Here is a 27845-nt window from a genome sequence, read left to right as displayed (position 1 = left end):
TAGAACTGGCTACTTCCAATGAGATTGAATAAACACAAGCCTTTTCAAAGGGTCTTCCAGGGAACCCCTAGATAGGTCAAATAATGACTCTACTTTGGCAATGGAGGCTTTAAAAGAGCTACAGCCCTGTCTGCTCCCTCTCGTATAGGTACTGGAATGAGGGCTGCCATGGAGCTGGAGAGGGAGAGTAAGACTAGGGTAAGTTAAAATGCTACAAAGATTGATGTTCTTAGTGAGATACAGCTGTTTTTCTTGACTAAACGCTAGATGTGTTGATAAAAGCTTTGGTTAATTTCCAGAGCTATGAAAAAGTTGATTCTGACAAATTGACAATTTTTTCAATTTTTATGGAAAGGTAAACTTTATGGGGTCCTTAAACCACCATTTTCACTGATATAACCCTTCCTTTCTTTTTAAGAAATGTTATTTATTGCAAAACAATACAGAACCACAACTTAAAAATCAAAAATTTAAATTAAAAATTAACATTTTACACCATCAGAAAACTATAACTGCAATTAAAACCCAAGCGAGCAATCCCTCCTCCCATTTCCTAATTAAAGCATTTTCAGTTGTCCCTGTTATAATCTAGTCTTCACCCATTTTTGTAGTATTACAGTTAGAATTTTAATTCATTTTAATTTAATGTTATACCATAAACTCATAAACATTCCCCCCACCCCCATCTTTCTAACTCAGCTTCCCAGTTCCACTTTCCTGGTTACCTCCCACTTCCCACCCCCTACCACCAGCGTGCTTCCTCATCTTTCCCCATGCTTATGTATTTATTTAGAGACAGAGTCTCACTTTGTCGCCCTCGGTACAGTGCCATGGCGTCATAGCTCGCAGCAACCTCAAACTCTTGCCTCAGCCTCCCCAGTAGCTGGGACTACAGGCGCCCGCCACAACACGCGTCTATTTTTAGAGACCGGGTCTGGGGACTCGCTCTGGCTCAGGCTGGTCTCCAACGGTCAGTTCAGGGCAATCCACTCGCCTGGCCTCCCAGAGAGCTAGGGTTACACCGCGCCACGCCTCCCCAAGCTCATTGAACCCCGCCCTGCCCCTCACCCACACAAATAGAGTTCTTTCTCTCTTTTGTTAAAAAAACAAAAACCCAGCATTTTTTTCTGAACACCACACTATGGCTGTCCTGGTGGGTCAACACCCCCATTTAATGCATGCTGGTTAAAGTCACGTAGCGATCTGCATAAACCATACCTTCACCCGTAATACTTTGGTACCTAATTCATCCACTATTCTTTCCCTTCTGCAAGATTCTCAGAAGAAAGACTGCTGGCTTAAAGGTCACGCGCGGTCTGAATTTCTCGTGCTGTTGGCGGGATTACTTTCCGGAGCGCTCTAACAGTTCACGTTTCCACCAGTGACGTGTGGGCAAGCCCTGTGCTCCCGGGCAGCGGTTCGCAACCTGGGGGTCGCAACTGTATTCAAGGGCCGCGGCGTTAGGAAGGTTGAGAACCACTGCGGGTCTGAAGGGTCTTTAAAAATATTTCTTCAACATTTCGGGCGAGGCTGAGAGAAACGGACTTGCTTTTTTCTTAAACGGACATCATTTGAGTTTAAATTTAGGAATTCACTGCACTCCCTGAAGCTGAGCGTTTCTCGTGGGTGCCGAGGGCCGGACGCGCGTCCGCCGTCCGGGTTTCTGTGAGCCGCCCCGAAGCCCCGGCCCGACCCGGCGACCTGCGCGCCCTTTAACGGGCGGCGTCCCCGCCTGCTCCGCCAACCGGCCGGCCGCTCCGTCCGGGCTCTGGCGGAGGGCGCTCCAGCCACACGCAGGGGGCTTCCCGCCAGGTGGCGGAGTGAACTCGGGCCGTCTCCGCCTCCGCCGCCCGAAGCAGGCCGCCCCAACCTCCGCACGGGCCCGGGGCAGCCCTTTCGGGCCGGCCTTGGAGCCCCCGCGGCGCCGCGACGCGCGGCCTCCGCCCGAGCGCCGGAGCCCCAGTCGGGCGGGCGTCGGCGCAGCTGGGGGCCCTGAGGCGGGAGGCGCCGGCGGTTCAGCTGCGGCCGTGGGCGTGGCGAGGCCGCACAGGTTCTGCTTTTCCCGCCCCGGGTCGCTTTCGCTTTCGTTTTCCGTTGGCATCTCCACCCTGTGCGAGCGGCCCGTCGGTCCGTGTCAGCAGCCACCAGCGTCGCGCCAGGCCGCCATCCGACGGGCGCAGGCCTTGGCAGCGCGTCCCTGCCGCCCGGCCATGGCCCAGGCCACCGTTATCGGCGAGATCACCCAGGTGCTGTGCGCGTCCGGGGGCGCCTTGGAGCTGCCGGAGCTGCAGCGCCGCTTGCGGTCCGGCTTGGGCGGCGACGCGCTGGAGCGGCTGCTGCGGGACCGCGGGCGCTTCGTGGTGGCGCGGCGGGCGGGCGCGGACGGCGCGGCGGCGGCCCCCGAGGGCTTGGTGCTGGCCGCCTCGCCGCTGCGCCTGTGCCGCGCGCACCAGGGTGCCAAGCCCGGCTGCGTGGGGCTCTGCGCGCAGCTGCACCTCTGCAAGTTCTTGATCTATGGCGCCTGCAAGTTCGTCAGGGCCGGGTAAGGCGCCGCGCCAGCCCCGACGGGGGGCGAGGAGGGGATGGCGTGCTGGGGACCTGGGTCCTCCTAGCCCTCTCCCAGCCCGTTTCGGGGGGGAGACAATTATGTGCCCTTTCATTGGCCTCACTCCCCTTCATTCACCTTAGCGAACACTTATTGAGCACCTACTGAGTACCTGGCGCTGTGAGAGAGACTGGGGGTCAAATGGTGTTTTCTAGATTCCCGAGGGCACTCTCTGAAAAGAGAGACTTGGGTGAACGCGGTGGCAGGTGGGACACCCTGGGTGTGGCAATAAGGGGGGAGGCGGTGGCCTGGACCGGTCTCCCGTGGTGGCCTTGCGGGCCGGACAGGGAGGGCCTTCTCTGCCCGGCAGCTGGAAGAGTTTGTTTAAATCTCACTCCCTCTTATTTACCTGCCTACAAGCCAGAAAACGCGAGCTCCTGCCCCTTGCCTGCAGGTCCGTGGGGCGCTAGTCCCGCCCTCCCTCCGTCAACGGCCCCTGCTGGGTCCCATCCCTTCCCTGGACACCGCAGCCTTTGCTTCCGTGGTGGCCTCCGCCTCCGGGATGCCCTTCTTGGTTTGTTTGCTCCCTAAGTCTGTTCGCCCTTAACTCAAAGGATCACTTTTCTTCGGCCCCTGGAGCTCTTTCATTTCCTCCGCTCTCGGTAGAATGTCCATCCCTGCAGGCAGAGAAGGTCCTCCCTGTCCGGTGCCCGCACTCAGCACCCACAGGGATGAGCGGTGTGCTGTGCTGAGGACCGTGGAGCTTGTCCTGAAGATGGATAGGAGGAGATGTTGGCCGGGAGTGTGCTGCTGATTTAAAGAAGGATGTGGTGGAGAATGCTCAGAAGCTAGCCTAGTTAGTTGTCTAGGAGAGTTCCTTCCTCCCCTCCTTCCTTCCCCAACTCTATTCTTTCCTCCTCCTTTCTTCCTCTCCACCCCCCACTCTTCTTCATTTATTTTGTCTTAACAGAGTAGACATTATTTCTTGCTCCTGTCCGGTCCCACAGTGAGCATGGGGTATGGTTCGGGTCCCTGCAGTCATTCAGGGATCCAGGCTGACCCAGGCTATGCCTTCCTCAGCTTGTGGCTCTTGAGGCCATTCCAGACCATTCCAGAACAGAAGGAAAAGATGGACAGTAGGGATTGTGTGGGGTGTTTGTACAGGCTAAGTCTGACCAGAAGCTGTCTGAGGACCATGAAGTGTAGTCTTGAGGAAGCAGCTGTCCAGAAATATCTAAATTAGAATTTTCCAAGAGCCATGTCTGAGAAATTTGGGAGAGTTGGGGCACTGGTGACAGTGTGGTGAGAAGATACCAGAGAGGTGATGCCTCTTGGGTTTCATCTCCTACTGGACTGAATGTTGTTGACTCTCCAGGTGTGACACTCCAGAGGAAGGTTAGGCCCCGGGTTGCTGGTCTGGGAGATGGTTGGTGTATACCTGGCAGCATCCCTCAGGAGCGGATCAGATCTTGGGTGAAATCTGAGGCCTGAAAAGAAGGTAAAAGTAATCTAGGGTAGTCAGTTCTTCCAGGATGAAGCATCTCATGGTATAACTTGGAAGAGGGCACATGGTAAATGGTGGCTGGATCAACCCAATGATAGGGATAACTGGTGGATCTTTTTAATGTCCAAATTTTGTAAAATGAAGAGGACAGCCCTACTCTTTATGTTAGTTGCCAAAATATGGGTTCAGATTTAACTTGTGTTTGAAATCTGGATAATGACGTTTATTGGCCTAGATGACTTTTGAATTTTCTTCATTCTTCATTTTTTTCTTTTCCTTGTGCTTTATACAGGTGAGTTTCTTGAACCTTCTTTCCCAGCTAACCTGAGGGAGTGAATGTTGTTGCTTTCACTGTGACTTCACTGTGCTTTCACTGTGACTCTACTTGTCTCTTGAACTACACAGTTGGCTCTTTGAGAAATAGGTCGTCTTAAAGCAAAGTAGCCTTAAAGCAGAGCTGGTGAGGAGTCCCAGGTCCCTGACCCCCAGTCCTATGCTCAGGAGGCAATGAGCACGGTGGTCAGTCCCAAGAGCCAGCTCACCTTGTTTTAACTGGGGCCCTGCTCCTTGCTAGCTGTGGATCTTGGGCAGGTGACTTTACATTTGAGCCACAGTGCTTCCATCTGTGAAATGAGGATAGTATTACCTTACATGCTTATTGAGGACTGAATGAGTTAACTCATAAAACATGGGCAATCCCTGGTATATGACAAATAATATATGTTGTCATTATCATCAATCATCTTCTTTACAATTATTGTATTTGGCTCTGGCAGCACCAAATTATTGCCCCTCTGCCTAGAATGTTCTTCCTTTTCCTCCTCTCTTGGTTCTTTCACACCCTTTAAGTATTCAGCTCAGGCTTTATACTTTTTAGCATCCTCCCTCATTTCTTCTTCTGTTCTCTCCTCAGCCCAGAGTGGCCTAGGTGCACTGATGTATTCTGACCATGGCTGACCTTGCACTTCACGCTCTCTAGTATAGAGTCATCTGTACGTCTTTCACCTCCCCTAGATGAGAAAAATAGACCAGTCAAGGATGGCTTAAAGGTTTCTGGTCTGTGTAGTAGAGGAGGGAAGTTGCCTTTTACTAGGACAGGGGAGACTGGGGGAGGTACAGGTTTGAGGAAGGATCAGGGGTTTGGTGTTCTCTTGAGGTGCTTATTAGGAGTATGGCGTATGAGATATGGCAGTGTCTGAGTCAAGCAAATGCTATTTGCCTGACTTTTCCGGGTTCACTTGACCCAGGAAGTCATTGGAAAGTTTGTATTTGGGTCCTCAGGGCATGGTGCCAGTTCCAGGCTCAAACTTGTTGCTTACCAGGTGCTTGTGGATTGGAAGAATAGAGGAAGGGAGCAGAAAAAAGGATTGGGCTGTGTGCGGGTATGGGTGCGCACAAGCCTAAGAAACCACACTTATTTAGCACATAGTTAAGTACCTGCTGACTAACTGGTATGCTGGGACTCCTCTTTCAATCATGGCCTTATCATTCTCATCAGATGCCTGCTCAGAGGTACTGTCCTGGGCCTAGGCTTTGCAAGGCCCCATCTCTTTCTTGGTAAATAAACATTACATTTTTTTGTTGTTGCATAGACATGCTATTTTTTTTCCTGATGCTTGTAAACAGTGTCACGAAGTGTTTCTTAAAAATTGTCATGAAGGCTGATTTTTATCAGCTGTTATGTTTGCCACTGCTGCCATAACAGAGTGCCACGGACTGGGTGGTTTAAATAACAACCATCAATTGTCTCATAGTTCTGGAGGCTGAAAGTCCAAGGTCTTGGCAGGGTTGGTTTCTTCTGAGGCCTTTCTCCTTGGCTTATAGATATCTACCTTTTTTTCTGTGTCCTCACGTAGTCTTTCTTTTGTGAGTGTCTGTGTCCTAATATCTTCTTCTTAAAAGGACACCTTGGGTTGGATCTCACCCTAATGACTTCATTTTAACTTACCTCTTTAATGGCCCTATCTCTAAATTCAGTCACATCCTAAAGTTCTGGGAGTTAGGACTTCAACTTAGAAAATTTGGGAGACACAATGTAGCCTGTAACACTAGCTCTGCTTCTTTTTAGGAAGAACTGTAGGAACAATCACAGCTTGACGACTGATCACAACCTGAGTGTGCTGAGAACTCATGGCGTTGACCACCTCAGCTATAGTGAGCTGTGCCAACTCTTGTTTCAGAACGACCCCTGGCTTTTGCCAGAAGTAAGTGCCAGGGGAAGTCTTGGGTTCGGCAGCCGTCTGGGGCATTCCTGTATCTTGGGAAGTATAATGCCTATGAATTGGTGGTCTCTGGCTAGTTCCCACCTCCAGGAATTTGGAGAATAGAGCAGAAGAGCTGTTATTAAAGTTCAAGTCCCAGCTTTGCCAACAAACTGATTCAACAGACAACATATATGCCAGATACTATAAAGAGCTGTGTGACTGGGACTGGCTGTTTAACTTCTCTGAGCTTCTTTGTGTGCTCCCTTGGGAAATGAAATGAAAGGTGTTATTTGGCCTTCTCCAAGATACTCAGAGCCTCTTTTGACTCTGAATTATAGAAAAGAGAGTTGGGAGGAATTGAGGCCTTGGAAGAGAAGAGCTGGGTAGTCTGTAGGGAAAGAATATAGGTAGAGTGTAGAGGTCCGTAGGATGTTGCTATTCAGTTCACATTCAAACACTGTCTTGAGAAGGGAGCAGCTCTGGTCACTTTGAAGTGCTTTAGATTTTCCCACTGGAGGGGCTTGTTCTAAGCGATCTGCTTTCCACCCGGTTCCCAAGGGTGTACTATCTGTGTTAGCAGCCATCATCTAGACTAGAATGAGGGATGATCTCGTAGCTGTATTCCCAGTGGATGAAGGAATCACAGCTTTGACTGTGCAGAGTTCTTATAACCACTGGACTGGTCACTGGGAGATGGTGTCTTTTTTTCCCTGAACTGGTACCTTTTTTCCTTTCCGTCAACAGATCTGCCAACATTACAATAAAGGAGATGGACCCCACGGCTCTTGTTCCTTTCAAAAGCAATGTATCAAACTCCATATCTGCCAGTATTTTTTACAGGGGGAATGCAAGTTTGGCACTAGCTGTAAGAGATCTCATGATTTCTCTAATTCGGAGAATCTGGAAAAATTGGAGAAGTTGGGCATGAGCCCAGACCTGGTGAGCAGACTGCCTTCCATTTACAGAAATGCACATGACATCAAGAATAAGAGCTCTACCTCTATCAAAGTGTCCCCTCCTCCTCCTTCAGGCCCACAGGGGACTTCTGGTAAGGCTAGTAGAAAATATGGTATACCCTGGGCTGGGGGTTCCTGGATTACAGTTGACTAGTAAATATAATGTGTGACTTTGGGCAACCCTGCTTCTTTTATTAAAATGGAGTTGCTGATCCTTTCTTAGCAAGGGCCTGGGGGAATTTGAGGATAAGTTGAAATAATAGACGTGTTCTGGACAAATGGGAGTTGGTGTTGATGGAGAATAAATTCCAAGTGGGCCCTATCTGTGCTGAAATGGGATACTCAGCTCCTCCCCCTGTGCGGTGCCCCTGACCCCCCCAAAAGGTTGCCTTTCCATGAGGGACCCCAAAGCTAGCAATGCTGTGCTGTACAACTGTAGAGGAACCCTTTTTGTTTTGTTCTGTTTTGATTTTACAAAATGAGTAAAAGAAGCATATCTTGATTTTGGACATCTAACTCATATGAATAAATAGGATGTTTTGAGTCATTATAAGTTCTGTCTGCTTTTGTTCCTTGCTCATGTCCAGCACCTAGATAGTACCTGGCCCAAAGTGGACATTCAGACATTTGTTGAATTGAGTGTGCTAGAATGCTTATTTTTCTTAAAGCAATGTCAGGCTTAGTGACAAGCAAAAGGGGGAATTTTAAGCAGAGATTTTTGTTTGATAGGCATTTCTTCAGTACCTGTTTGGCAGGTAAATAACATGGTCTCTCAACCATGTATTATGATACATTGATACCCTTTGGATTTTATGATATAGGCCATTGGTTGGCTATTGTGGTAGTCCCTCAGAGTGTAGAACCAAGCCTTCTTATTTAGCTGTAGCAGGAGCTATGATTTTAATAGAGCGCTTCCTAAAATATCAGGTGTGTGTCAGGATTACCCACAAACTCAGCACTCTAACCTTACCTTACTTTTATGTTTAAAAATTGTCCTTACCATATCTGTTCTTTCTTTATATTCTCTTCAGTTTGTTTTTGTTAATTTCTTTCAACTGTGGGAAGCCTACAAATAGATAACTTGTGCTTTAAATCTTTAATAAGAGTATCAATTGGATTACAGCCTTGTTAGAGAGGGAGGGGAGGATCCACTGCCCAGTGATACCAGGTCCAAAGAGCAGTTGCCCATCCTGGCGGGGAGAAGGAGATGGCCTTCAGGGTCCCACAGGCCTTGGTTTTGAGGTATTAAGTATTTCATGGGCTTAGAAAAGGGAAGATAAATAACAGAATGACAGGGACTCTCAATAGGGTTGGGAGGGATTGCAGATGAGTTTTATATTCTCATTGGAGGTAGGTCTGTGGGGATAGATGTCACACATAAAGACTTATTGGAATGTCACTCTACAAGGAAACTTGGCACTTGCATGCCCATTTTTATAAGATCCTTATAGTAAACCTAAAAATAGTTAAGGAGGTTTCATTTTGAGATACAGACTTTCTATTTATTGCCCTTTTCTTGGTATTTTTCTCAATTCTTTTCATTTTTTATTTTTAGAGATGGTGTTTTGACTGTTGCTTAGCAGAATAGAGTACAGTGAAACCATCTTAGCTCACTGCAGCCTTGAAATTCTGGGCTTAAGCAGTCCTCCCATTTCAGCCTCCTGTGTAACTAGGACTAAAGGCACTCACCACTTCACCTAGCTAATTTTTAAAAATTTTCTCATAAAGATGAGGTTTTGAATTCCTGGCCTCAATGATCCTTCTGCCTTGGCCTCCCAAAGTGCTGGTACTATAGACATGAGTCACAGACCTGTGACAATTCTGATAGTTCATTAACACATATTTGCTATGTATCAGCCTAGTTTATGAAAAATAGCCCTTAATTTGCCCTCTGGGGCACCTTAGGTATAGAAGGAATCTTACGTTGCTTTCCCCTTAAAAAAGTGTTCAGGGCCCATCTGGAGGTTCAGATTCAGTTAGTCTGAGGTGGAGATGGAACTTGTATTTTTAAATAGGTCTCCTAGTGAATTGGGTGGACAGCAAAAGTTTAGAAAAGAGCCCCCTATATGGTGTTCTGGATTTGGCTAGCAGCCATGTGGCCTGGGGCTCCCAGCTAATCCCTAAGAAGTAAAAAGCCCACCTTCACCCTTAACAGAATAGGGCTTTGTGAACTTGCCTTGCCTACTTTTGTCTCATGCAGAGTGATGAATGAATTCTCTTTACTTTTCTTTGTACCTTGAACTATTCTAACCCCATATCAGAAACTGACACATCTCTGGTATTTCTTTACAGAAAGGAAAAACAGTTCAGGTCCTGTGTCCCCAAATACTCTTAGCCAGGAGGAGAGTGATCAGATCTGCTTGTACTATATCCGGAAAAGTTGCAGCTTTCAAGGTAAGTTGGAGGGGGTCCCTTCATCCCACTTGTAGGAAGGGTACCTGCTTGTCATTCCTAGAACTGACCTGCTTGTCATTCCTAGAACTGTGCTTTGAGGTCATCCCTGAACCCCCACCCAGACAGCATCAGTCCCTGGCACTCTGGCCAAACCACTTTGTAGAGTTGAGGATAGTAGCAATTCTTTGAGTTTCCAAAAAATCAAACTGCAGATCATTTTGGGGAACATACCTGTCTGGTTCATGCATCAAATGAGGGTCAAGTGTTGACCCTTGGTTAGCTTAGCATGAGATCACAGACCTGCATGGAACAGGGAGCTGTTCAGTCTAGTGGGAACGAAGATAACGTGATAGTAGGTTTAGAAATGCCTTACATATTAGAAATTGGGAAAGACCTCACAGAGGAGGAAACAACTGTGTTCTTGTAGGATGAGTAATTATTTAAGTTGGGTGTTTCTTCTGAATTGATCCAGTGAACTCCATAGTTCTCCTTTTTTTATCAGAAGCAGCAATGTTTTATGAGCATGTGTGTATTTTCACTAAACCTTTGTTTTCTTTTTAAATGCTATCCTGGGCTTTGACTGAAGAAAGATTTCATTCTCAAATTTGGTGATTTCCCCTTAAAAAACCACCAAAACATCTTGTTTCATTTTCAGTCCTTAATCATTACCCAAGCAATTCATGAATACTCTTACTTTATAAAGGAGCCCAATAATAAAGCGTAAAGCATGAAGTCCTCCTCCATCTTTTCCCAAAGGTAAACACTTGCTGTGTGATTGCGATATTTGTTTTGCATATTTTTAAATATATGGGAACATGTGACAAAGTATTATTCAACCTTCATCTTTTATTTAACATTGCATCTTGGAGATTTTTGTTCCATGTCAGTAACAACTGTGTAGTGCTTGAGTATAGTGATGTTCCATTGAGCATCCAGGTACACAAGGGTGAGTATTTCCAGAGATAGATTCCTGGAAATGGAGTGCTAGGTCAAAGAATATGCAGGATACACACACACACACACACACACACACACGTATATTTTTAGAATCAGTGTTATTGAGGTATAATTTACACATGATAAAATGCACCCATTTAAAATGTATAGTTCTGGGCCAGCCAGGTAAGGTGGCTCATGCCTATAATCCTAGCACTCTGGGAGGCTAAGGCAGATGGATCACTTGAGCTCAGGAGTTTGAGACCAGCCTGAGCAAGAGTGAGACCCCATCTCTAAAAACTAGCTGGGCATTGTGGCCGGTGCCAGTAGTCTTAGCTACTCCAGAGGCTGAGGCAAGAGGATCATTTAGGCCCAAGAGTTAGAGGTTGCTGTGAGCTATGACATCATGGCACTCTATTGAGGGTGACAAAGCAAGACTCTGTCTCCAAAAAAATAAGTAAAATAAAATGTATAGTTCTAAGTTTTGATAAGTGTGTATGCTCATGTCACCATCACTATAATCAAGATACAATATAGTTCCTCCCTCCAAAAAAGTTCCCTTATCCTCCTTTACAGTTAACCCTTATCTTGTGTTTTTTTTTTTTTTTTTTTTTTTTTTTATTGTTGGGGATTCATTGAGGGTACAATAAGCCAGGTTACACTGATTGCAATTGTTAGGTAAAGTCCCTCTTGCAATCATGTCTTGACCCCATAAAGTGTGACACACACCAAGGCCCCACCCCCCTCCCTCCGTCCCTCTTTCTGCTTCCCCCCCATAACCATAATTGTCATTAATTGTCCTCATATCAAAATTGAGTACATAGGATTCATGCTTCTCCATTCTTGTGATGCTTTACTAAGAATAATGTCTTCCACTTCCATCCAGGTTAATACGAAGGATGTAAAGTCTCCATTTTTTTTAATGACTGAATAGTATTCCATGGTATACATATACCACAGCTTGTTAATCCATTCCTGGGTTGGTGGGCATTTAGGCTGTTTTCACATTTTGGCGATTATAAATTGAGCTGCAATAAACAGTCTAGTACAAGTGTCCTTATGATAAAAGGATTTCTTTCCTTCTGGGTAGATGCCCAGTAATGGGATTGCAGGATCAAATGGGAGGTCTAGCTTGAGTGGTTTGAGGTTTCTCCATACTTCCTTCCAGAAAGGTTGTACTAGTTTGCAGTCCCACCAGCAGTGTAAAAGTGTTCCCTTGTCTCCACATCCACGCCAGCATCTGCAGTTTTGAGATTTTGTGATGTGGGCCATTCTCACTGGGGTTAGATGATATCTCAGGGTTGTTTTGATTTGCATTTCTCTAATATATAGAGATGATGAACATTTTTTCATGTGTTTGTTAGCCATTCCTCTGTCGTCTTTAGAGAAGGTTCTATTCATGTCTCTTGCCCATTGATATAAGGGATTGTTGGCTTTTTTCATGTGGATTAATTTGAGTTCTCTATAGATCCTAGTTATCAAGCTTTTGTCTGATTGAAAATATGCAAATATCCTTTCCCATTGTGTAGGTTGTCTCTTTGCTTTGGTTATTGTCTCCTTAGCTGTACAGAAGCTTTTCAGTTTAATGAAGTCCCATTTGTTTATTTTTGTTGTTGTTGCAATTGCCATGGCAGTCTTCTTCATGAAGTCTTTCCCCAGGCTGATATCTTCCAGTGTTTTTCCTATGCTTTCTTTGAGGATTTTTATTGTTTCATGCCTTAAGTTTAAGTCCTTTATCCATCTTGAATCAATTTTTGTGAGTGGGGAAAGGTGTGGGTCCAGTTTCAGTCTTTTACATGTAGACATCCAGTTCTCCCAACACCATTTATTGAATAGGGAGTCTTTCCCCCAAGGTATGTTCTTGTTTGGTTTATCAAAGATTAGGTGGTTGTAAAATGTTAGTTTCATTTCTTGGTGTTCAATTCGATTCCAAGTGTCTATGTCTCTGTTTTTGTGCCAGTACCATGCTGTCTTGAGCACTATGGCTTTGTAGTACAGACTAAAATCTGGTATGCTGATGCCCCCAGCTTTATTTTTGTTACAGAGAACTGCCTTAGCTATACGGGGTTTTTTCCGGTTCCATACAAAACGCAGAATCATTTTTTCCAAATCTTGAAAGTACGATGTTGGTATTTTGATAGGAATGGCATTGAATAGGTAGACTGCTTTGGGAAGTATAGACATTTTAACAATGTTGATTCTTCCCATCCACGAGCATGGTATGTTCTTCCATTTGTTAATATCCTCTCTATTTCCTTTCTGAGGATTTCACAGTTTTCTTTATAGAGGTCCTTCACCTCCTTCCTTAGGTATATTCCTAGGTATTTCATTTTCTTTGAGACTATGGTGAAGGGAGTTGTGTCCTTAATTAGCTTCTCATCTTGACTGTTATTGGTGTACACAAAGGCTACTGACTTGTGGACATTGATTTTATATCCTGAAACATTACTGTATTTTTTGATGACTTCTACGAGTCTTGTGGTTGAGTCTTTGGGGTTCTCTAAGTATAAGATCATGTCGTCAGCAAAGAGGGAGAGTTTGACCTCCTCTGCTCCCATTTGGATGCCCTTTATTTCCTTCTCTTGTCTAATTGTATTGGCTAGAACTTCCAGCACTATGTTGAATAGTAAACGTGACAGAGGACAACCTTGTCTGGTTCCAGTTCTAAGAGGAAAAGCTTTCAGTTTTACTCCATTCAGTAAAATATTGGCTGTGGGTTTGTCATAGATAGCTTCAATCAGTTTTAGAAATGCTTATCTTGTGTTTTATCAATGCTAGGAAATCCCTGACCTACTTTTTGTCACTACAGATTAGGTTTGTCTTTTCTAGAATTTTCCGTAAATGGAATCATGCAGTATGTATTCTCCTGTGCTTGGCTTCTCTCAGCATGTTTTTGAGATTCATATCAACTCATATCATATCGACTAGCATATCAATTGTTTGTTCCTTTTTATTGCTGAGTAGTATTCTATTGCATGAGTTCACTGCAATTTGTTTACCCATTCATATGATGATGAACATTTGGGTTGTTTCTAGTTTTGGGCTTTTATAACATAAAACTTCCGTAAATGTTCATATATAAGTTTTCACATGAATATATGTTTTTATTTCTCTTGGGTAAAGACCCAGGTGTGGAGTTAATAGGTCATCTGATGTATGCTGGAGTTTATAAGAAACTGCCAAATTGTGTTCCACAATGGATATAGTGTTTTATATTCCTACCAGCAGTATATGACAGTTCTAATTGCTGTATATCCTTTTTAACACTTGGTATTATCTTTCAAATTTTAACCATTATAATAAGTGAGTAGTGATGTCTCATTGTGGTTTAATTTGCATTTGCCTGATGATAAATGATCTTAACATTTATTTTCATGTTTTTACTAGACATTTATATATTTTCTGTGAAGTATCTGTTTATATTTTTTGCCTATTTTTTATATAACAGCCACGAGAGGGACTTCAGAAAGTTCATGGAAAATGCATATTTTGAAAATACTATGCATGGAGTTCAATTTTCTTTTGTACCAAAATAACCTCCTGCTAACTGGTTATAACATGTTTGAATAGGAGCTAGTCTGAGGCACTAAGAAGGATAATATATCAGTTTGAAAAGAGCTCCTATCAGAGCAAAGTGAATTCTGCTAATATTGAAGCAAGAACAAACATCAAATTTATGTGGAAGAATGGTGAAATCATTGATGCTATATAATAGGTTTACAGGGACAGTACCCCAAAGAAGTCAGCAGTTTACAAATGGGGAACTTGTTTTACGAAGGGGTAAGATGATGTTGAAGATGAAGCCCAGAGTGGCAGACCATCCACTTCAATTTTTGAGGAAAAAATTAATCTTATTTATGCACTAATTGAAGGTTAATAGCACAAATAACCATGTCATAGACATCTCAGTTGTTTAGCTTACCCAATTCTGCCTAAAAAATTAACTTTCTACTTGATGGGTACCACTGGATGGGTGCCAAAACCATTGCACCCAGATCAGCTATAGACAAGAGTCAGCTCAAGCTTTCAATGAAAATTTTAAACACAATTTTAATCAAGATTGTGAAGCATTTCTTTGAAGAATTATAATAGAAAATAAAACTTGACTTTACCAGTATGATCCTGAAGACAAAGCACAATCGAAGCATTGGCTACCAAGAGGTGGGAGTGGTCCAATCAAACCAAAAGTGAACCAGTTAAGAGCAAAAGTTGTGGCAACAGTTTTGGGGGATGCTTAAGGCATTTTGCTTTTTGTCTGGAGAGCTAAAGTGTTTTGAGGAAGTTAGACAAAGCTTTAGCAGAAAAAAGCCCAGGAAAGCTTCACCAGACAGTCCTTACCATGACAGTACTTCTGCCCATTCTTTTCATCAAACAGGGCAATTGTATGAGAGTTTCTATGGGAAATCATTAGACATCTACCATGCAATCCTGATTTGGCCCCTTTTGACTTCTTTTTGTTTCCTAATCTTTTTCTTTTCTTTTTTTTTTTTTTTTTTTTGAGACAGTGTCACTGTGTCACCCTTGGTAGAGTGCTATGGCATCATAGCTAACAACACCTCAAACTTTTGGGCTTAAGTGATTCTCTTGTCTCAGCCTCCCAAGTTGCTGGAACTACAGGTGCCCACCACAATGCCCAGCTATTTTTTTGTTGTAGTTGTCATTGTTGTTTAGCAGGTCTGAGCCGAGTTCAAACCTGCCAGCCTCGTGTATGTGCTGGTGCCCTAACCACTGAGCTAAAGACACCGAGCCGTTGTTTTTTAATCTTAAAAAAATATTTAAAGGACACTTATTTTTCTTTAAATAAGTCCTTTTATTTTCTTTAAAAATATTTAAAGGACACTTATTTACTTAATAAAGTAAAAAAGACTGCATTGACACATGGTTGAATTCTCAGGGTCATCAGTTATTTTATTTATTTGTTTTTTTTGAGACAGAGCCTCAAGCTGTTGCCCTGGGTAGAGTGCTGTGGCATCACAGCTCACAGCAACCTCCAACTCCTGGGCTCAAGCAATTCTCTTGCCTCAGCCTCCTGAGTAGCTGGGACTACAGGCGCCTGCCACAACACCCAGCTATTTTTTTTTTTTTTTTTTTTTTTATTGCAGCCGTCATTGTTGTTTGGCTGTCCTGGGCTAGATTTGAACCCGCCAGCTCAGGTGTATGTGGCTAGTGCCCTAGCCACTTGAGCCACAGGCGCCGAGCCAGGGTCATCAGTTATTTAGGAATGGACTAAATGGCTGTTATTACTTACAGAAGTGTCTTGGACTTGATGGAGATTATGTTGAGAAATAAAATTTTCCTTTTTTTATTTTTATTTTTTAATTTCATTTTCCCACAAACTTTTGGAAGTCTCCTCATATGTATGTTTAAGCACAGAGTTGTGCAGCCATGATCATAGTAAACATGAGAACATTTTCACCAACCCCAAAGTAACGCCATATCTGTTAGTAGTCATTCCCCATTCTTCCCTCCCCCACCAACTCCTGGCAACTACAGATTTAGGTTCTATCTCTTTGTCTTTGCTTGTATATGTAATATAGATGAGATTATACAATATTGGTCTTTTGTGACTGTACTGCCCATTTTTATTGGGTTATTTCATCTGTCGTTGAGTTATAAGAGTCTTGTATATTATTTGTATTAAAAATACATTCTCTCAGTCTCTTTCATGTTCTTTATGGTGCCCTTTGAAGGATAGATGTTTTAATATTGATGTTCACTTTAATATTTTTTCTTTTATGGTTTGTGTTTTTTGTAGCCTAAAAAATGTTTGCCTGCAAAATATTTTCTTCTGTGTTTTTTTACTATAAGTTTTATAGGTTTAGCCTTTAAGTGTAGGTCTAGTTAGGTATGGTTGTTAATGACTGTTCTCTTGACTCTGATTATTCTTTCCTTAGGCATCTGTATGAGTCTATTGCCTCTCTTTGGATTAAAATTTTCCTTGCCTGTTGGGTGATTCTTGGTTGTCAGTTACACTCGTGCTTGAGACTCCCATGTGCCTATTGGTTGATTCTGGAGGGCTGGTTCTGAGGCCAAGCCCGTGTTCTAATGATAATGCCAAGAGGCAGTATGTCCTGCCTGTGGGGCAGGCTTCTGGTGTGTAGCCTCAGGCTAGGGTGGGGACTTTGGCTTCTATCTTACCTGCTTTCCTCTCTGTGGGAAGTGGGTAGCAAGGTTGCTTGGTGCAAGCAAGTCAGAGCAAGTGGGTGCCTGTGCCAGTGGGTCCCATTGTTCTTCTTGCAGTTAGTCTTTGTTTTTCTGGAAAAAAAATTTTTTTTAAATTATGGTTTAATATGAGCGTACATACGATTAGGTTATGTTTATTGCGTTTGTAAGGTAAAGTTTGAGTTGAGTCCTTCACCCAGGAAGCATACCATGTACCCCTACGTTGTATCTGTTAGATGGGAACTTGCTGAACCCCCTCCCTTTACCCCTCTACCCTTTTTGAATTTAACTGTGTTTCTCTAGTGTAGGCCTGTAGTTGTTGATCTACTGATTTTAACATAGTATTCAGTACATGTGATGCTTCCTTTTCCATTCTTGAGATAACTTTACGTAGGACAATGTTCTCCAAATCCATCTAGGTAAATGCAGAAGATGCAAAGTCTCCATTTTTTATGGTGAATAGTATTCCATGATATGATATACCACAGTTTATTAATCCATTCATGTGTTGATGGGCACTTGGTTTGTTTCCACAACTTTGTGATTGTGAATTGTGCTGCTGTAAACATTTGAGTGCATATGTCTTTATAATAACATAGTAATGTTTTTTCTAGGTAGATACCTAGTAATGGGATTGTGGGATCAAATGAAAGGTTTATTTTTAGCTCTTTGAGGATTCTTCGTACTTTTTTTCAAAAGGGCTGTCCAACAACATACCAATAGTGCGTTAAGTGTTCCACTCGCTCCTCACCCACATTGGCATCTGAAGCTTTGGGACCTTTTGATGTGGGCTGTTTTCACTGGAGTTAGGTGATGTTTCAAAGTGGTTTTGATTTGCTTTTCTCTGATGATAGGGATGATGAGCATTTCTTCATGTGTTTTTTGGCCATTCAGCTGTCTTCTTGGGAAAATATTCTGTTCGTGTCTCTTGCCCAATGATTAAATGAAGTTGTTTGCTCTTTTGTCATTGATGTGCTTGAGTTCTTTGTAGATTCTGGCTGTTAGCCCTTTGTCAGATTTATAACATGTGAGGATCTTCTTGTATTCTGAAGGTTGTCTATTTGATTTGTTGATTTTTGTCGTAGCTACGCAGAAGCTGTTTAACTTGATCTGGTACCATTTGTTTATTTTTGTTGTTGCTGAAATTGACAGTGGTCTCATCTTCATAAATTCTTGTCCAAGGCTGATATTGTAAAGAGTTTGTCCCACACTTTTTTCTAGAGTTTTTATTCCATGTCTTCGATTTAAATCTTTTATCCAGCATAAGTTATATTTTGTTTAAGTGGTGAGAGGTGTGGATCCAGTTTTATTCTTTTATATGTAGCTAATCAGTTCTGTCAGTACCATTTATTAATTAGGGATTCTTTTCCCCAATGTATGCTTTTGTTTGGTTTTACAAAGATCATATGGTGATATGAGGCTGGTTTCATCTCTAGGTTCTCAATTCTCTTCCATAGATCTATGTCTCTATTTTTATGCCAGTACTTGCTGTTTTGATCATAGTCAACTTGTGGTATAATCTGATGTCTGGTAGTAATGATGCTCCAGATTTTTTATTTCGTAGAATTGCATTAGCTATTTGGGTTTTTTTCCTGGTTCCATATGAAATCAAGAACTTATTTTTATGTTCTTCAAAGTATGACACTGGTATTTTAATGGGAATTGCATTGAATCTGTATTTTGTGTTCAGTGATACAGACATTCTAATAATGTTGATTCTTCCCAGCCCCGAGCATGATATCTTCTTCCTTTTGTCAATGTCTTCTGCTATTTGTTTTCTCAGGGTTTCATAGTTCTCTCTGTTGAGATCCTTCACATCCTTTGTTAAGTATATTGAAGCTAGTGTAAAGGATATTGTCTTTGATTTGATTCTCAGCTTGGACTGGTATTGGCATATATGAAGGGCACTGATTAGTGAACATTGATTTTATATCTTGAGACATCAGTGTATTTCTTGATCACTTCCAGGAGTTCCTGGCTGAGTCCTTTGGATTTTCTTTTTTTTTTTTTGTAGCGACAGAGTCTCACTTTATGGCCCTCGGTAGAGTGCCGTGGCATCACACAGCTCACAGCAACCTCCAACTCCTGGGCTTAAGCGATTCTCTTGCCTCAGCCTCCCGAGTAGCTGGGACTACAGGTGCCCGCCACAACGCCCAGCTATTTTTTGGTTGCAGTTCAGCCAGGGCCGGGTTTGAACCCGCCACCCTCGGTATATGGGGCCAGCACCCTACTGACTGAGCCACAGGCGCCGCCCTGGATTTTCTAAGTATAAGATCATATCATCAGCAAGGAGCAAAAAGATCATATCATCAGCAAAAAAGTTATACCTCTTTCCTGATTGCATTCGCTAAGACTTCTAGCACTACGTCAAATAGTAGTGGTGATAGTAGGCCTCCTTGTCTGGTTGCTGTTCTCAGTGGAAGTGTTTTTCAGTTTCTCTCCATTCAATGTGATGTTGGCTGTGGGTTTGTCATAAGTGCTTTCTATTAGTTTTTAAAGTGTCCAAACTATGCCTGTTTTCTTAATTGTTCTTTCTGGAAAAGGCCACTATATATTGCTAAATGTTTTTTTTTTTTTTTTTTTTTTGCATCTATTGAGAGAATCATATTCTCTTCGTTTTTGCTTCTGTTTATGTGGTGAATAATGTTTATGGATTTGCATATGTTGAACCAGCATTACATCCCTGGGATGAAGCTAAGCTGGTTGTGATATATTATTTTTTTGATGTGTAGCTGAATGCATTTGCTAGGATTTTATTGAATATTTTTGCATCAATATTCATTAATGATATTGGTTTGTAGTTTTCTTTTTTTGTTAAGCATCAGGGTGATACTTGCTCCATGGAAGGAGTTGGGGAGGGTTTCTTCTCAATGTTTTGGAATGGGCTTTGCAATATAGTTATGAGCTCTTCTATGAAAGTTTGGTAGAATTCTGGTGTGAAACCGTCTGGTCCAGGACTTTTTTTATTGTTGGAAGCTTTTTTATCGTTGTTGCAATTTTGATGCTTGATGTTAGTCTGTTCATGTGTGGGTGGGCTTTGTATCCTTTGTATCTTTCTTGTTCCTGTTTCATCTGAGTCTGAATCTGTGATACCCCCCAGATCTTTTCTACTTCTGTGATATCTTCTGTGTATTTTGCCTAATTTTTTTCTCTTCTTTTTATATCTTTGTAGTTTTGCTTTGTAGTTTTAGGAATTCTTGAATAATTCTGGTCTTTTGATAGTGCTTTTTATTGTTTTCTAGTGCTTTTGAATTTACTCTTCTCCCTGGTCTGTCATTTCAAGGAATGTAGGGAGAAAGGGGAGGTGGATGTGGTGCTTTGCCTGCAAAATTGATTTTTTTCCTTTGACTCATCTTCTAGAAAGCCTAGACCCCTAAATGCCACAGTGAGTTGGGGAACATCAGAAGGAGGAAAATGACATTGAGAAAGGGGGCAGGAGGGTCAAAGAAGATGAGAAATGGGGAGTGGGCCTCATGTCTCTTCTCTGCTGGGACTCCAGTCCTGCCATGTCTTGTGGCTTCAGTGGCCTGCACGGTGCCTCCTTTCCTGGGTACCTTCCAGCTGTGAGTGATGTGGTCTCTGCTAAAAAACAAAGCCCGGGCCTGCTGTTTGACCTTGGTGCCTTCTCCTGGCCCCTATATCCTGCCTGAGGAAGATCAGTCTTGAGGGCTGTGGAGGGGATACACCTTCCCCAGGAAGTTCCTTCTTTCTGGGAGAGCTTTTCTTCTGGCCATCCAGGATTCACCTGTACCTACAGTTTGTAGATGCAGCATCTCAATACTGGGATGTCCTGGGGTGGCCTTTCTGTTCTCATCCCTGGTCATTTCCCTTCAGGGAGGGAACAGGGTCTCACTGATCAGGACTTTTGACCATAGCTGTGGTCTTCTCTATCCTGGCCTAGCCCTTATTATCTGTTGTACACACATCTGGTCAAGAGTCTGAAAGGTTCTTTGGCCTGGTGAGTTTTCATGTTCAAAATTGACAAGTCAGGAGATTCTAAGTCCTCAAATGGCTATGTCCAGCCTTGTTGAAACTTAGAGGATATTTCCTCACTTGGGAACCACCATCTTGTTCTCTGAGCCTTCTTGGCATGGTGCTTTCTTCTGCCCTGTCTGCTGAGCCCCGGGCCTGGTCTTTGGCAAGCCCAGGGGGCCTCCCCACTCTCCTTCCTGACACTATCCCAACCCTGGTGCCCTTTTGTGGAGTCTAGGAGAGAAGTGGCATGGAAATGCATCTGAAAGAATGCATAAGATTTTAGAACATTTTAATTTTTTTCAAGTGTCAAATTAGCCAGGCTTCATTATTATTTTGAAATATGAATGGAAAATGTAGAATGGACCATAGGAAATGTCTACTTCATACCTGTTTTCCTCAGCACCCAGCTCCCCTCCACGAAATAGCCATGATCCTCTATTCCTTGAATATCCTCCTGTGAAGACTATCCATGTGTAAGTGCATGTAGTCATTCAGTTTCTTTTTTCCATAGGCATATGCAGCATGATTTTGTACCTTTTCCCCACTTAACTAGGTATTTAATTTTTTGGAATATACTTGTGGTTCAAAATTCAAAACATTCTAAAACGACAGAAGGTTTTTTCTCATAACTTTGTTTTCCACCACACAGTTACTCTCCGTAAGAAATAATATGTGAATTTCTGTGTGTTCAGTGTGTCCATAGTCTGTATTTTTGTTTTCTATATTAATTTGAGGCATTCTGCACCTCGTTCTGTATCTTTCTACATAATAGCATGTATCTCGGAGGCAGCTCCACCTCAGAGTGCAAAGAGCTTCCGTTCTTTTTGTCTCCTTTCTTTCTACCCTCTCCCAATGTTCCTCTGTGTGGACATAGCAGAACTTACATAGGCTATAGAAAAGTAGGGAGAGGATGTGTGTGGCATTCGGGTGGTGGCCAGCATGCTGGTGGTGGCCAGCATGAGGCAGGCAAAGTTCTTGGAGTGATAAGAAAAGTGAGGGCCTGGGAGGAACATGGGGAACTGTAGGGAACCAGCCTCTGGGTCATTGTGTGGGTAACGGGCAGACCAGTGTGTATGAAGACACGCAAGGAGATGATGTGTCAAGGATGGGTGAGTAGTTTGGCAGCCAGCAGAGATCCAAGGAGGTTGGAATCACACTGCTGCACCTTTGGTTGGATGTGTTGGAGTCGGGATGCATTTCTGGTAGAAATGAATCTAGCGCCATTTAAAATGTGACCTCTGACCATCTACCTGCCACGTGTAGAGCTGTACTGAACAGTCAGACTGTCCACTGCAGGGATGGCACATTTGACCTTATCATGATCAGTTTCTTTACTGTCATGAAATGAAATTCATAGATACTATAACCCACTAACATATATTTTTAAAAATCAATGTTACATCTTATTAAATGAGACAAAAGGAAGTTTTCTCGGTTTTCTGTTGCTTACACGAGAATACGTGAAACTGGATAATTTGTAAAGAAAAGGAATTTATTTCTTGCAGTTATAGAGGCTGAGAAGTCCAGAGTTTAAGGGCCACATCTAATGAGAGCCTTCTTGCTGGTGGGGACTCTGTGCTAGTTCTGGTCTCTCTTCCTTTTGGAAAGCTACCATGATAACCCGTTAATCAGTTGATCCATTGAATAGCTTAATCCTCATGACCCAGTCACCTTTTAAAGGCCTTGCCTTTCACTATTGTCACATTGGGGATTAAGTTTTAACATGAGTTTCAGAAAGGACATTCAGACCATAGTATTTCAAAATATAAATGCTCAGATATGACTACACTGAAAAAACAGACTCCCATAAATTTCCAGAATGTTCCCAAGTCAGTGGGCAGCCCCACACCCAGTAACAACCAAGGGGCTAAGGCATGCTGTATATTGCAAATCTGTCTTACTCCTATGTTTTTCATTTAGATAAGTGCAATAGAATTCATTTCCATTTGCCGTATCGATGGCAATTCTTGGATGGAGGCAAATGGAAGGATTTGGACAAAATGGAGCTTATTGAAGAGGCATATAGTAATCCCAGACAAGACAGGTAGGAAATGTGCCACTCATCTCTGATTTCTACCTGGGCTTTTGTGTGCAGTGTAGGAAGTTGTGTTTAAACATGAGTGTTTCATGGCTCGGCACTTGTAGCTCAGCGGCTAGGGCGCCGGCCATATATATTGGGGATGGCGGGTTCAAACCTGGCCTGGGGCCTGCCAAACAACAATGACAACTGCAACCAAAAAATAGCTGGACGTGTGGCAGGCGCCTATAGTCCCAGCTACTTAGGAGGCTGAGGCAAGAGAATCGCTTAAGCCCAAGACTTTGAGGTTGCTGTGAGCTGTGACGCTACAGAACTCTACTGAAGGCGACACAGTGAGACTCTGTCTCAAAAAAATAAATAAATAAAATAAGCATCAGTGTTTCAGTTTTGATGATCTTTGTGTGGGTGCACGTGCACACACACCCCCCCAGAGGAGCTGGGTCTAAAGGTGGAAGCTAAAGGTGGAAGCTCTGGACTGGAAACTGGAAATTAGTGTTTACACTGGCGGTTTGGAGGCTAAATTTCCCACCTCCCTTTCTTTTCAAGCAGGAGCTATGGGGAAAGAAGATGGTACCAAGGCAAGTAAGTTCCCAGTCAGTTGCTGCTGGGATTGAGCATATACATCATTATAAAAGAGCAAGAGATCATTTGTGAAATTTTGCTTTGATCTGTAAAGTCATACAGCTGAACTGCTGTTTATCGTTTAACTTTTAACAATTATTTTTGTGAGTGTGTTCTAGTGTTTTCACTTAGTCAATTCGCTTAGTCAATAGAGAAGCTCCAGGTAACCTTGTTTTCAAATATTCATCCATATCTTGGATTGAACCTGCTGAAATATGCCAGGAAGAGAATTTGAGCCTAATTTTTGAGTGTATAAAATAAATTTGCACTTATTATGTGCAAATTGCTATTGGTAAAGTATGTGAGACAAATGATTTCCTTTAGGATTAAATGACTTCCTTAATATCCTTAATCTTTCTTTCCATTTGAGGCAAAATTTACACACACTGAAGTACCCACATAATAAGTACACAGTTGAGTAAGTTTTGATAAATACATATACTTGGGTAGCTAGCATTTTGGTTGAGATACAGATCATTTGTGTCATTGCCAGAAAGTCTCCTCATGTTCCCTTGTAGTCAGTCTCCACCCCCAAAAGTCACTGCTGCTTTTCTGTCACCATAGATTAGTCTTGCTAGTTCTTGAACCTTGTATCAGTGGAACCCTGTGGTATGTATTGTAGTGCCTGCCATCTTTCACTCAAATCCCCCACCTACAAAACGGGCAAACTAAAAAAACAGACATTTCCCTATAGAGGAAGTACATGTGGCCTATAAACATATGGATTTGAATTTATTGCCACTGTTTATCTTTTACTATGTGACCTGCTTTGTCTGTGTTTCGTTTCTTTTCTTGATCTCTTAAATTTTTTCTCCTCATTTGTATTTTTCCCCCCCAATCTAGTTTGGAAGTATATACTAAATTTCTATTTCTTAATAGTCTGTCCAGAAATCTAAACAGGTACTTTATTTTAACAAACTTTAACTTAATAACTTAAGTTTTTATCATTCTCTCAAACAATAAGAGAACCTTGAACTCCTGAATTCTGGCTAGCTTCATTCCAACTTATTTTACTACTTGTACAAACTTGTTTTCTTTTGTTTTTAAATTTTTGCTCTTTTTTTAATCTTTGTTTTCTTTTTCAAAAAATAAACCCCTATGTCAAGGGCTGACTTTCAGTAGATCACAGTGAGGGAGCTGCTCTTCTATGTATGAAATCCTGACCCAGAAGCAGGTCATTTATGAATGGTTTAGCACCAGGTTCACCATGATACTTGTATAAATTTGGACAGATTACTTAACCTCACTCTCGGTTTTACTATATGCTATAATTCTACATCATAGGGTTATTTTGGAATTATATGAGTAAATATACATAAAACACTCAGAACAGTGCCAGCCACTTACAATGTGCTGTATTATGTTGCTGAATTATTTTTTTAATCCCAGAAATTAGCATTGTCTTACGCAGTTGATATTTACAATATTTGTTTAAGCTTACACAATTACCATTTTGTATTTGCTCACCATTCCTTTGCTCACACTTCTCTTTGTGAGTTATTTTCCTTTAGGTGCACTTACTAGAAGTTGCTTTAGTGAAAGTCTAGTGGCAAATGTGTTTTTTGTCTGAAAGGATATTTCCTCATTCTTAAAGGATAGTTTTATTGAGTATTTTCTCTCAACTCTTCTAATATTATTCCATTGTTGTTTAGATTCCATTGCTTCTGTTTAGAAGTTAGCTGTCAGTATAGATGTGGAGGTATCAGTTTTGGGGGGCTGCCATAACAAATTATCAAGAAAATGATGGCTTAAAAACAAATTTATTGTATCACAAAGCTAGATAGAGGATAGCATTCCAAAATTAACGTGTCATCAGGGCTATGTCTGTCTGAGGGCTCTAGAGACGGATCTTTTCTCATCTCTTCCTGGCTCTGGTGGTTGTCAGCAGTCCTTGCCGTTCTTGGTTTGTTGATGCGTTGCTCCAATCTCTGCCTCCATTGACACATGATATTTTCTCCCATGTGTCTCTGTGTCTGTGTCCAAATTTCCCTCTTCTTAAAAGATACCAAAGATTAGGACCTACCCTAATCCAGTATGCCCTCATGTTAACTTGATTACATCTGCAAAGACCTTATTTTAGTGGTTCTCAACCTTCCTAATGCTGCGACCCTTTAATACACTTCCTCATGTTGTGGTGACCCCCACACATGAGGAGCCGTGTCTCGGTTCTTAAGACCATCGGAAGTATGTGTTTTCCGATGGTCTTAGGTGACCCCTGTGAAAGGGGAAAGGGTCGTTTGACCTCCAAAGGGGTCATAACCCACGAGTTGAAAACCACTGCCCTATTTCTAAATATGATCACATTCACAGATATCAGGGTTGGGACTTTAACATATTTTCTGGGGGACATAATTTAACCCAGTGTAGTAGGTTTCTGTTTCTCTCTGGTCCCTTTTAATATTCTTGCCATTCTTTGGTGTTGTGCAGTTTCATTAAGATGTATGCGTAGATTTGTTTTTATTTTACTTATAATTTGTTCTTGGCTATGATTTCTTTAAGTATTCTCTGGAATTCTGATCAGACAGAATCTTCTCACTTTATCTTTTATGTCTCCTAACTTCTCTTTCATTATCTCTTTCTGCTGTATTCAGGAGAATTCTTCCCCTCGGTCTCCCAGTTCACTAGTTAAGACTTTACTGAAATGTAGTGTGTCCCACTTGTGATTTTTAAATTTTAATTATTATAAATTATTTACTTCTAAAAGTTCTATTTTTTCTTCAAATTTACTTGGTTCATTTTTATAGATCTTGATCCTTACAAATACTTTTTGATACTCAATTTAATTAAAAAATATATGCTTGCAGCCTTTGGTCAAATTCAATTTGTTTTTACTGACTTTTGCTCATGATGTCTTTGTTTACGTATTTTTTTTTTATATATATATTTGATTTTGAGCTCATGCTCGATGAAATGTTATCTGTGGAAATTCTTTTGAGGCCTAAGTCAAAGGTGAATTCCTCCAGAGAGGATCTGTGTTTGTTCTCAGGGGATTGCTACCTTGGGAAGAAGTTAATTTTCTCTAAGAAAATGTGATTTAACTTAAAATTTTTGTGAGACTTGAGTGGTTTATGAGTTCTCAGTGGAATTTTTTCCACAGGTAAATTTTCTTTCTAACTGCCTTTGCAAGGCAAGTCCTTTCCCCACTCCTCATCCCTCTTTCCTAAGGGTGTGTAGTCTTTCAGGGGCCTGGTTTTACACAGGAATTATCTCTTTTGAGCTTTAACTTCCTACCTTACTCAGATCTTACATTTGTTTCCTATTTCCCCCTTTCTGCTAAAAACAAGGCTCCTTGTCATTGCTCACTGACACTGCCCTTGGACAGCCACTGGCTTTGGTCCTCACTCACCTCTCCAGTTTTATATCCTCCTTTTGGTCTTTAGGCGGTACTGCATTTAGAAGGGAGCATATCCTGGTGGCTGAGCATGCAGGCTGTGCAGTGACTGCTTACCTTAAACCCCAGCTTACCATCTACTAACCTCTGACAAGTTTCTTAGCCTTATGGGGCTTCTGTTTTCCCACCTGTGAAGTGATGATGAACAAAACCTTATAGAGTTGTGGAGATTTAATCTTCTAGTACATATACAGTACTTAATGCAGGGTCTGGCTTACACAATAAACACTCAGTATATGTTAACTATTGTTACTTTTGGCTTCTAAGGATTTGCCTTACTTTCTTTCATTTTAGCAGTGCATTTAAAGAAAGAATATTGTAGGGTGGTGCCTGTGGCTCAGTGGGTAGGGCATCTGGCCCAGGGTGGTGGGTTCAGACCCGGCCCCAGCCAAACTGCAACAAAAAAATAGCCGGGCGTTGTGGTGGGCCCCTGTAGTCTCAGCTACTTGGGAGCTGAGGCAATCAGCCAGAATCACCTAAGCCCAGGAGTTGGAGGTTGCTGTGAGCTGTGATGCCACGGCACTCTACCAAGGGTGATAAAATGAGACTCTGTCTCTAAAAAAAAAAAAAAAAAGAATGAATATTTTAACCAGAGTTTTCTGCTTTTTGTGTAGTGAGAAGAATTTTCATGATAACTAGTCTTCCATATTCTCCTGATTTTATTACTCGTCCATAGCAAAACTTATCTTAAAAAGCAATTCCCCCACCTCTGGAAACATGGTTTTTGTTTGTTTAGTTTTTGTTTTTGAGACAGAGTCTCACTGTCATGCTGGGTAGAGTGTCATGGCATTATACCTCACAGCAACCTCAAACTCTTGGGCTCTTGCCTCAGCCTCCGAAGTAGCCGGGACTACAAGTGCCTGCCACATGCCTGGCTATTTTTAGAGACAGGCTCTCTCTCTTGCTCAGGTTGGTCTTGAAGTCTTGAGCTCAAGCAGTCCACCTGCCTCAACCTCCCAGAGTGCTCAGATTATAGATGTGAGCCACCATGCCTGGCTGGAAGCATGTTTTAAAATATGCATGTCCCCTTTAATAGTCACATCTACTAGTCTTGTGTTCTCACGGGTGGAAACTGAGGGACCTATGTTCGTTTGGCTGGTGGAATTTTCAATCTGCTTC

At 42.3% G+C, this 27845-nt stretch overlaps 1 protein-coding gene across 1 annotated transcript in view; it reads left to right on the top strand.

Moving 5' to 3' along the window:
* Window positions 1–2210: 2210 nt before the first annotated feature.
* Window positions 2211–27845, top strand: part of PARP12 (poly(ADP-ribose) polymerase family member 12) — a 41225-nt gene continuing 15590 nt past the window's right edge. The window contains exons 1-5 of the mRNA XM_053609039.1: window positions 2211–2542; window positions 6118–6253; window positions 6998–7301; window positions 9502–9603; window positions 22597–22720. Coding sequence (XP_053465014.1) covers window positions 2211–2542; window positions 6118–6253; window positions 6998–7301; window positions 9502–9603; window positions 22597–22720 — 998 coding nt within the window. The remainder of the gene's footprint in view (window positions 2543–6117; window positions 6254–6997; window positions 7302–9501; window positions 9604–22596; window positions 22721–27845) is intronic.

Source organism: Nycticebus coucang, chromosome 11 (genome assembly GCF_027406575.1).
Source record: "Nycticebus coucang isolate mNycCou1 chromosome 11, mNycCou1.pri, whole genome shotgun sequence".
Lineage (NCBI taxonomy): Eukaryota > Metazoa > Chordata > Mammalia > Primates > Lorisidae > Nycticebus > Nycticebus coucang.
This window is presented reverse-complemented; position numbering and strand designations above follow the sequence as displayed.